Here is a 10,846-nt window from a genome sequence, read left to right on the forward strand (position 1 = left end):
TTCTACTAGTTCTGGATCAAATTTGAACTCCCAAGCTTGGGCTTGGAAGGGTTCCACCAATTTGGCAAAAATTAGAGATACGGGGGCGGGGGAGGGGGTTGCAAATGAGATTAGAAATCTCTTCTCCAGGGCGCCTGGGTGGCTCAGTCCGTTAAGCGTCGGACTTCAGCTTAGGTTATGATCTCATGGTTTATGAGTTTGAGTCCCACATCGGCTGAGCGGGAGTCCTGCCTTGCGTAAAACAAGAGCCCTACTTTGGGTGAGCCCAGCTTCTCTCTCTCTCTGCCCTGTACTCACTCGTGCCCCGCCTCCCACTGACTCTCTCTCTCTCTCTCTCTCTCTCTCTCTCTCTCACACACACACACACACACACACACACACAACCAACAAAACCCCAAAACCTCAGGCTCAAATCCTTTTTTTTTTTTTTTAATTTGTTTTTAATGTTTACTTATTTTTGAGAGAGGGAGCAGGGGAGGGGCAGAGAAAAAGGGACGCACAGAACCCAAAGCAGGCTCCGGGCTCTGAGCTGTCAGCACAGAGCCCAATGTGGGGCTTGAACCCACGAACCATGAGGTCATGACCTGAGCCGAAGTCTGACGTTTAACGAGCTGAACCACCCAGGTGCCCCTCAAATTCTCTTTTCTAATAGGGACAGAACACAGATCTGCTCAGCCCGCACACATACAGCTGCTCCTGCCTCCTGCCCGTCACCAACGCCCGGGAACAGAGTGCCTCTCACCCCGGAAGAGCCCTCCGTGAGGTCACTGGAGATTTGCTCCCCAGGCGGAGCAGCTGGACCTCATCACCTCTGCATTCCCAGGCCCGCGAGGACTGCTCTGCACAGTTCAGGCGACAACCGATCAGTTGTACATTCTGATGGTTTGCTCATTTGTAGTCTTACCCATAAGTATGACCTTAACGGCCTGATCACAGGGACCCCAAGTGGGCCATAGAAAACCTGAGCTCATCGGAAGGGGGCAATTTTTTTATGATTTCATTAAAGACGTTTCTAAACCTTGTAACTATTAGAAATGAATGGGTTAACATTTAAGACCGATTCCGGTTGTGTTCCCACTGAATTTAATTGCCCCTGTGTCTTACGCTCCATTGTCACAGGCTTGGGGTCTGATTCTAGGTTTCTTGCTATTGTGCATTAGTAATATGTGTTATTACCCACCCAAGCCCCACTGGAGGCTCCCTCTCTCACTCCAGGGGAAATCTCAAGCCCTGACAATGACCAGAGGCTATGTGCGTTCTGACCCTCTTTCTTTTTGGAACTTTTCTCCCACTACTTAGTGCAGTGAGTTGTAAGGCACTGAAAAACAATTGTTGGGAATAGGAAGGATTTAGACTTGTGCCATGGTAGACACATCCAAATTTGGGGCAAGAGAGGAGTCCCCAAATTCACTGTAATCATAGTAATACTAAGACATACAGAGCCTTTAAAAATATAACAGAACTGGGGCGCCTGGGTGGTTCAGTCGGTTAAGCGTCCGACTTCGGCTCAGGTCATGATCTCACGGTCCAGTCCAGGAGTTCAAGCCCCGCGTCCGGCTGTGTGCTGACAGCTCAGAGCCTGGAGCCTGCTTCCGATTCTGTGTCTCCCTCTCTCTCTCTCCCTCCCTCACTCACACTGTCTCTCTCAAAAATAAATAGACATTAAAAAATTTTGAAAAAATATAACAGAACTACATTTAACCTACCTTTAGCCCATCTTGTCTCCACCCCCACCCCAACCAGGATAGAGCCGAGCAGGTGGCAGGGAGGTGGGGGACACACACAGGACCGTGGGGTGTCCTAGCAGGTGCAGGAGCAGGGCTATCCCACAGCTTATTTCTGCTGGGGGAGCACGGAGGAGGCAGAGATGCCTTTGCCTCAGGAAATGACAGAGGTGATTCAATACATCACATTTCTTCTCCTCCTGAGTCAGGGATCACTGGCCCACAGACCCTGCGCTATGTGCTCCGGGTGCCTGTTTAAACTTTACTGGCCTTAAAGTCACAGCATTTTTCTTTTTGCATAATAACAGTAAGAGAAAGCCCACATGAGCGTGCACCCTTGATCACAACTGCAGTCTGGTTACAGGATTTCTGATACACTAAAAAGCTTGCTTCTGTCCCCACCCCCCGCCCCCACTCCTAAACCGCCTTGCTCTGGTCCCCACCCTGCCATGCAGACTGTACGAGCAGCTCCCCGGAGGGGGTAAGGCCATGCCCTTGGAGAGGACTCTTAGGAGGAGCTCCAGCACCAACACTAATGAACTGTGCCACTTGGGCCTCTCTGGGCCTCATTTTTCCCACCGTCCTGGCCAAAGTGGACTGAGGATTAGAGATAATCTAAGGGCGCCTGGGTGGCTCAGTCGGTGAAGCGTCCACTCTTGATTTCGGCTCAGGTCATGATCTCACGGCTCGTAGGCTCGATCCCCGTGTCAGGCTCTTGGCTGAGCGTGGAGTCTATTTGGGATCCTATCCTCTCTTTCTCTCTCTGTCCCTCCCCTGCTCTCTCTCACTCTCTCAAAAATCAATAAATAAACATTAAAAAAAAAAAGCAAGAGAGATAATCTATGTAAAGCACCCAGCACCTGTCTCACAAGAGGCATCCCATCCCCAGCTCACAAGAGGGATTCAACAAATGGCAGGTGTTTTTAACGTACTCGGTCACAAACTATGAATTTAGAGCCGAGCTCAAAACCTTTTTACTGCATCCCCTGGTCTGTTAACAGCGGTTCTCAACCTTACGCTGCCATCGGAATGCCCTGGGGAAGTTATTAAACTGGATTGCTGGGCCCTACCTCCAGAATTTCCGACTCCGTAGACACCGGGTAGGGCCTGAGGATGTGCATTTCTTTTTTTTTTTTTTTTTAATGTGTATTTATTTTTGAGACAGAGAGAGACAGAGCATGAACGGGGGAGGGTCAGAGAGAGAGGGAGACACAGAATCCGAAACAGGCTCCAGGCTCTGAGCCATCAGCACAGAGCCCGACGCGGGGCTCGAACTCACAGACCATGAGATCATGACCTGAGCCAAAGTCGGATGCTCAACCGACTGAGCCACCCAGGCGCCCCGAGGATGTGCATTTCTAATCAAGTTCCCAGGTAGTGCAGATGCTGGGTCCAGGGGCCACACTCTCCACAGGGCAGCGTCCCAGCTCCTGACGTTTGTGCACACAGCCCTTCATGACTAACCAAAGCACACACCCCCTCCCCCCCCCCCCCCAAGGTGGTCTTATCCTTTCCTGGTGTCTCCGGCCAGCCCTGGACTCCAGACGTCAGGACTGGATTCAATTTTTCCAGGTTTGCTCTGCTCGTCCCCACTGCTGCCCCTTCCCCTGCTGTCTGCCCTCGGAGTCATCTCTGCCTTTCCAGGACCAGGTCATGCAGCACCTGCTCGGCTCTCCACTCGGCTCCCTCCGCCCCACCCGCCCTGTGCCCATGGACATCTCGCCCTTCCTCTTTGGTAGACCTTTAGACCCTCGTGGCTCCAAGGGGGTGCCAGACTGTCTTATCTTCCCTACTAGACGGGGAGCCTTCCTGGTCACAGGCGGTGTGGCAGAAGTCTGACGGGGTCTTCTGGCCTCTTGTTCGTTTGTGGTTTTTGCCAGTACGTACAAAATCAGGATCCACTGAATTGAAAGGAAAAAAGGCTGACAGAGAGGTTAAAGGAACCAGCATGAATAACTCTGGGCAGAGGGAAGTTGCGGGTAACAATCTTCAACAATGGAAACATGAAAATAAAGAACACTGACCAACTGATCTTTACCCCTATGAAAGAACAAATTTGAGGAAATGGGGTCAAATTGTGACATATTAGATTTAGGTCTGCTACAGGGAAGTTCCTGATATTGGGAATTATTAACTGGGGTAGCAGAGGCAGACGTGAATCTCTACTATGCTTTCCAATGGAAGAGGTTCTCCATGACCATAAAACATTTCATACGGATCCCGCCTTTGTATCTTGGGTACAAAGTTGACAGGAGGGAAGGGCTCTTTACAGATTTCCTTTAACTGGATACGGGTCTGGCAGCTGTCTGTGCTACTTAAGGATACGCTTTTGCTTTTGTAAGGATACACGTGACAAAGAGTAACATTTTTTTTTTTTTTTTTTTAATCAGTACCTTAGGGAAGCGGTTCCTTTTTGCATTTGGGGATGTCATGAGAACCCACACGTGCAAACACTGTGGTGTTTCCTGGGATTTATGCAATACCACAGTCCTCTCTCCCCACTTGCCAGGTTTAACCATCGCATTCACGAAAAGTTAGAGGGTTTTTCTTCCTCATTTTTAATTTTTTTTTTAATTTTTTTTTTAATTTTTTTTTTTCAACGTTTATTTATTTTTGGGACAGAGAGAGACAGAGCATGAACGGGGGAGGGGCAGAGAGAGAGGGAGACACAGAATCGGAAACAGGCTCCAGGCTCCGAGCCATCAGCCCAGAGCCCGACGCGGGGCTCGAACTCACGGACCGCGAGATCGTGACCTGAGCTGAAGTCAGACGCTTAACCGACTGCGCCACCCAGGCGCCCCTCTTCCTCATTTTTAATGGAAAGTCTTCAAATTTCTGGTAGCTGGAGGAAGTGGCTCTTGCACTCTCAACAGCGCACAGGAAACGTAATAACTGGAAGGCTAGTTTTTGCCGTCGGTTCTTCCTTCCACTTGGAAACCTGGCAGCTTTTGGACTCTGCTTGTGCCAGACGGGCCTCTGCGTCACCTGCTCTGCTAGATTTTGGGGGGGGGGGGTGGGCAGGAGGGAGCTGAGCAGAGAGAAAGGGAAACATTCCTCTTAGGCACTAGCAAGCCACCAGGAAACTGTGTTTTGTGCAAGCGAGAAGTGTTTGCTAAGCCATAGGTCCAAGGTAAACACTGCTTCTGTCTGGGGGCAGGTGACATATTTGAGGCCAGTGTGGGAAGACCGCGGGTCAGGTGGCACCTGCTTCAATGATGGACCCTCTGGGATCCCTGGCTGCTTATCTCTCTTCAGTCCTGAGTTTTAGATTTGCCTACATCCTGAACTTCTGGTTCAAAGACACCTTTAGGACAGGATATGGTTCTAAATTCCGGAGCACACAGATTTCCTGTGGATCCTGGTGCCTTGGGCGCTCTTGGCTTGTTTACCTGTATGGGGTGTGAAGAACTTTGGCTCCTCCTCACGATAAAATAATCCAGAGCAGCTGGGATTCAATAGCCTAAAATTCACCCTCTTTTATTGCTTGTTTAGGGGGTGAAAAAAATCCTTTAGTTGAACCTGAGACAGAAGTTTCCTTCATAAGCCGTGAGAAACACCATCCAAGTGGTCAGCTATTCTATTCTGACATCTATCACCTTGGGTTTTGTTTTGTTTTGGTTTTGGTTTTTTTAAGTAATAGGTCCGACCACATCCTTTGCCCCTGTATTGTGGGCACCTAGCACAACTCCGCTGGCTCTGAAATCACTCCTGCCCTTGGCTTCTCCTTTTTCTCGCCACTACACCGACCTGATTCAAGCCTTTGCTAGCTCTTCCCGAAACCAGGGCAGTGGCCTCCTTACTGCCCCCCCCCCCACCCAACACACACCCTTCCCCATAAGGCACGCATCTGATCATGACCCTCCCAGCCCACAATGCAGCAAGATAGCATCTAAACTATTTTGCAGGCCTCAAGGCCCCTGAGTGCTCGTGCTGCCCTCCCCCACCACGTGCCCTTGGAAATCCAGGAAAGCCATCCTTTTACGAGTTCCCTGAAAACACGGCAGTCATACCTCCTGGCCCCAGCCACCTGTGGGTCCCCAGCCCAGACGCCGCCCTCTTGTCCCTCCTTCTGGGCTTTGGACAAACTGGGAGGAAAGGAAGGAGAGACTCTTTCAAGCAGGTTAAAGCACTCCTCGTCCTGGGCGCCCACCACACGTGGAAAATGCTCCCAGGAAACCGGTCTCCTCCTGTATGGTATCCTAAACGTCAGTGCGCCTCCCGAAGACAGGGGCTGGTGGGGGGGGGGTCTCTGTCCCCTCAGCCTGCTGTGGGGTGTCCCACACGCGGTAAGCACGGGCTCACTTTGTTGAAATAAATGAGTACTCTTGCTCACGAGTGAGTTCCCTGTCCTGAATGTGGGAGCCCACAGACATCAAAGGCTGGAAGAGGAGGGGCCCACAAAACAAATACAGGTATCAAATCATCAGCACACATCCACAAAGAATGTGCTTCAAACTGCGGATGGGGGTGCCACCCCTTGACTTCGGAGACGGAGGGGAAGCCTGCCAGGGGCGCTTGGGCACGTCGGTCTCTCTGGCAGGAAACAGGCTGACAGCGTCTCTCAGAATGAGGACAGAGACATGGGGCTGTGTGTAATCCGACTCACCGCCCACTCGGGGCTCAACCTCAAAAGCTCACTAAGAACTTCAGACGGACCAGGTCTTCTGTTTTGCTGAAGCCGGCCGTCTCAGTCTGGGTTTCTTTGGGCTCAGGGTTTTGGGGTAGAAAGGATGAAATGAGTGTCTAGCAGGAGATCCTATAGGAAGCCCACTCCCTGCAAGCAGAGGGAAACACAAAGAGAAAGTGGATGACTTCCCACCAACCAGGAGGAGTGCTGGGAAGGAAAATCACCTGCCGGGCAGAATGCTACCCAGGCCAGCTCGGGGTGCTCCGAGGTGAGGTCAGGCTGCTGTGTGCTCAGGCGGGGGTGCTCCCCTTGTGGGTGGGGCTCAGGATGCTGCAGGGACACAGGGCGGCCACCTGGCCGGGACGGTAGGTGCCCTTGTGGGCGAATCACCTGTAAAGCTGATGACCAGGGTGCAGACCCATCTCAGCGAAACAAAAACAAAAAACACACCAAGCCAAAAACAAACCAACACAAGAACGGCCTAGACAAAATTCTTAGCCCGTTGCACACGTCGTGTGGGGAAAAAACACTGATATTTTTTTTCCCATGTACTTCAAAAATAGGAAAATACAGTGAGGGAAATTTTAACACTGACATGGCAGATAAAGTTCACACGGCGCCTGCTTACACACAACCCTCTCCGCAAAGGAGGCCTGGGTTTGGAAGTCCCCTTTCCATGGCCTCATAAAACACTGATTTATTGACCTTCAAAGATACACCTTTATTGTTTCAGTTTTCCTGGTGTAAGAATCGCTGGTAGATAACTGAAAAAGCGAGCTCATATTTCCTTATCAACCCAGAGAATGTGTTTATATTACAAATGTGTCGCTTTGGGGGAAACAGCGGGAAGGAAACAGCAGGGGAGACATTTGAAACCCTGGCTATCAACAAAACGAACTAACGACCACGGATCCACAAGGGTGTGCTTCTCCAAACAAAGTATTGCAATAGAGCCGAGGCCTCCCTCCAGGATGGGAGGGGGCCAGGAAGACAGCCAGGCAGGTGTCTATCCTACAACACAGAGCTCCACTCGAGGGGATTTCCTCCGTGGGGTCTCCCCACAGGCTTTCCCAGGGCCCTGTGGCTTATCTGCTTCTGATCAGTCTACCTTACCACCTCACCAGGAGCCATACAAGAGTTATCTCAAAAACTATAATAAATGTTTCACGTCCTGTCTGCTGTTGGCTTTCCTGAATTAAGTGCTTTGTACCATCTGTAAAGTCATTAAAAAAAAAAAAAAAAGTGGTATGTTTTGTTTGTTTGTCTGTCTGTTTGTTTTTCCCTAAGATTCCTTTAGGCCTGAATCAGCCATGCCATTCTCTCCACTAGAAAGTTCTCCTTCCCCAGCTGCCTCTTGGAATCTGACCCTTCGTTTCCTACCCATGCTGCAATGACCATGGCAGAATCCCCTTCCTCCAAAGCCCACCCTGATCGCTCGAGTTCTACTTGTTCAGTTCTTCCCTCCACCTCCGAAGCAGGCTCCAGGCTCTGAGCTATCAGCACAGAGCCCCATGCAGGGCTTGAACCCACGAACAGCGAGATCAGAACCTGAGCAGAAGTTGGACACTTACACCGACTGAGCCACCCAGGCACCCAAAACAGGGAGTTTCTGTATTTCCTTACTTGGAATAAACAGTGGAACTATCAACATAAACACACAAAAGGATTTATCTGTGGGCAAATACTCTTCTTATGTCTGAAAACAAATTCCCTCACAAATATAGGCAGACAGAGAGATAATCACAGAAATGTTTTAAAGGGCAAAACTGTCAGCCTTCCAGGTACATTTAAAGCTGTGTAGCAGGGGCGCCTGGGTGGCTCAGTCGGTTAAGCGTCCGACTTCGGCTCAGGTCATGATCTTGCGGTCCGTGAGTTCGGGCCCTGCGTCGGGCTCTGTGCTGACAGCTCAGAGCCTGGAGCCTGTTTCAGATTCTGTGTCTCCCTCTCTCTCTGCCCCTCCCCTGCTCATGCTCTGTCTCTCTCTGTCTCAAAAATAAATAAACGTTAAAAAAAATTTTTTTTAAATAAATACATCTGTGTAGCATAATGTAAATGAAAATAAATACTTGTACAAAAAGCGCTCCCTAGAAGCTGGTTTTGCCAGCGATTTACAAAGCCAATACCCCTTGCCTCTCACTAAGGAGTTCTTCAAGCCTCGCCCAGGATGTGATAACCAACCTCCACGGATCGCCAATACAATTCCTGGCTTTGAACGAATAGAATAGGTTGGCCAAAGAAGCAGTCATTACACAAAACACCACACACCACAAGTGAACATACCACATTCTCGCCTGGGGAGGACACAGCAGCACAGCAGCTACCTTCGGCTGTCAGAGTTCATGGATCTCCACTGGCGAGACTGGCACAGACCTCTCTCATTTGATTACAACTGTCTCAGTGTCATTTGTTTCCTGTTTAGACGTGATTAAAAACTGCACAGGATTCAAGTGGCCAAAAGGGAAAGGGAGGGGAAATAGCACCCGTCGAAAGCTATCTCTGAAAAATAATTTTGTTTTGACAGCATTTGTTGTTCGTATTGGAACCTACTGCGTTTTACGAATATACGTACGTATACAGATTTTGCAATAGTAGTGTGAGATGCTTTTTTAATTTTTAAGTGTTTATTTAGTTTTAGGGGAGAGAGAGAGAGAGAGAGACAGAGACAGAGTGTGAGCAGGGGAGGGGCAGAGAGAGAGACACACACAGAATCAGAAACAGGCTCCAGGCTCTGAGCTGTCAGCACAGTGGCCCAGACTCAGGGCTCGAACTCAGGAACCGGGAGATCATGATCTAGGCCAATATCAGATGCTTAACCAACTGAGCCACCCAGGCGCCCCGTGAGATGCTTTTTTGAAACTGCACAGGTTTTTCTCAGGTGGCTAACTGTTCACTGGAGCCCTGGTCCTTTGGTTCAAGTAAGGTAGCACCCTGTCCAACCTGTTGAGCACTTCATTAAGCAACGCCTGACGTGCTTAAAATGAAAAAATTCCATTAGGTTTTTCCGCCTTCTTTTCCCTCAACTATCCTGAGACCCATACCCGCCGGAACGAAGTGGAATGAACCTTCATGAGCGTCGTCTGCTCCAGCCTACAGCACACTCCTGTTATTTTTGTCAAGGCTTTCCCCCTAGGCTGGCTCCCCCGCCCCACCTTCTCTGGCCCCGAACACGGCTCTACAAGCGGCTGGCCTGTCTCCGCAGGGTTCTGGGCCTTTCTGCAGACCCATGTTAACAGAACAGCCTCGGCCAACTGTAACAGAGAAGGGAAATCTGAAACTGCCCAAACCAAGAAAACCACTGCCATTTACCCTTCCCTCCGAGGCACTTCCAACTACGCAAGGTTTTTACAGCATTTGTGGTGCTGGGTTTGCCGCACCAGATAGCTCTCCACCAGGAGGGCAGAAAATCAGTAACCAGCTTTATCCGCAACCGTCCTGGGTGGGGTGGGGAAGAAATCTCTGGCCAAACCAGGCGGCGAGGACCCCGCACCGCGCACTCTTCACGCTGAAGCCGGGAGGCCCTCCCAGGGCAAGGGCCCAAGGCCCCCGTGGGGAGCCCCAGGTGCATCCCGGGCTGGGGAGCCCCAGGAGGGCCGGCACCAGAGAGGATGGCCACCGCCATCCCAACTCCTGCGCAACAGGCCTCAGCCTGGGGCTCCCCGGCAGGCTTGCGGCACCCCGTGTGCCTCGGTTCCTCCAAATGCAAACAGTATTCTGTCCTAACATCATCAAAGCGCTTCGGAGGACAAGTGATTCTCCGGTCATTCGGAGCCAGAACCCGACCTGGTGGCCCTTAAGCTGTCAGCGGGGAGGGTCGGAGGGGAGCACGAGACGTAATAAATAAGGGAGCATAAAAAGGAAATCTTATGTCGGCTTTTCTGCAGAAACTGCCAAATTCGCTTTCACTGCGCGCTCTGGACGTCCCCGTGAGGCGAAGAGCACTGATCTTCGGATGACCAAGGAAACCGAGGTGGGGAGAGGGTGCGAAGCCAGGCAGAGGGGATGGCCTAGCGTCCCGAGGGACTCAAAGTGGCCTGGGAGGAGAACTCGCATTCAGGAGCGGGTACCCGGCGTGGGCATGCGTGCGGCTCTGAGTTCTCCCCTCGCCCACTCCGTTCGCAGGGGGACAGGGGCCGCGTCTGCACAGAAGCTACCCTGCGCGCCAACTTGGCGCTCCGGAAATGTCTGGGCAATCACTGACCTCAAAGGCTGCCCCTACGTGGACTTCTGGGAGCCCGTGCGCGGGTGGCGGGGTCCCGCAAGTCCGCGTTCTGCGCCCCAAGATCTCTGCACTCGCCCTTCCCCTCCCTCCGCCGTCCCACCCGCGGAAGCGCCTCGCCTTTCCGCCGTCTCCCGCTTCTCCGTCCAGGTCCCAGGACGTCTCGCAGCCCGCGCGTCCGGGTTCCTCCCCGGGCTCCCGAGGAGGCGTCGCGCGCGGGAACCGGGTGCGCGGGGAGCGGGAGCGGCCGGGCGGCTCGCTTACCTGCAGACGGCCGAG

General features: G+C 51.7%; 1 protein-coding gene and 1 pseudogene across 1 annotated transcript in view; one reads left to right on the forward strand and one right to left on the reverse strand.

The window, feature by feature from the left end:
- The window catches only part of TNFRSF11A (TNF receptor superfamily member 11a), a 54,588-nt gene extending 44,618 nt beyond the window's left edge, over positions 1-9,970 (reverse strand). The window contains exons 1-2 of the mRNA XM_040478482.1: positions 9,698-9,970; positions 9,390-9,599 (exon numbers count right to left, since the gene is read on the reverse strand). Coding sequence (XP_040334416.1) covers positions 9,390-9,599; positions 9,698-9,970 — 483 coding nt within the window. The remainder of the gene's footprint in view (positions 1-9,389; positions 9,600-9,697) is intronic.
- Positions 9,971-10,426: 456 nt separating this feature from the next.
- The window catches only part of LOC121032690 (heterogeneous nuclear ribonucleoprotein A1-like), a 3,162-nt pseudogene continuing 2,742 nt past the window's right edge, over positions 10,427-10,846 (forward strand).

This window comes from Herpailurus yagouaroundi, unplaced genomic scaffold, assembly GCF_014898765.1.
Source record: "Herpailurus yagouaroundi ecotype Mexico unplaced genomic scaffold, PumYag 142, whole genome shotgun sequence".
NCBI lineage: Eukaryota > Metazoa > Chordata > Mammalia > Carnivora > Felidae > Herpailurus > Herpailurus yagouaroundi.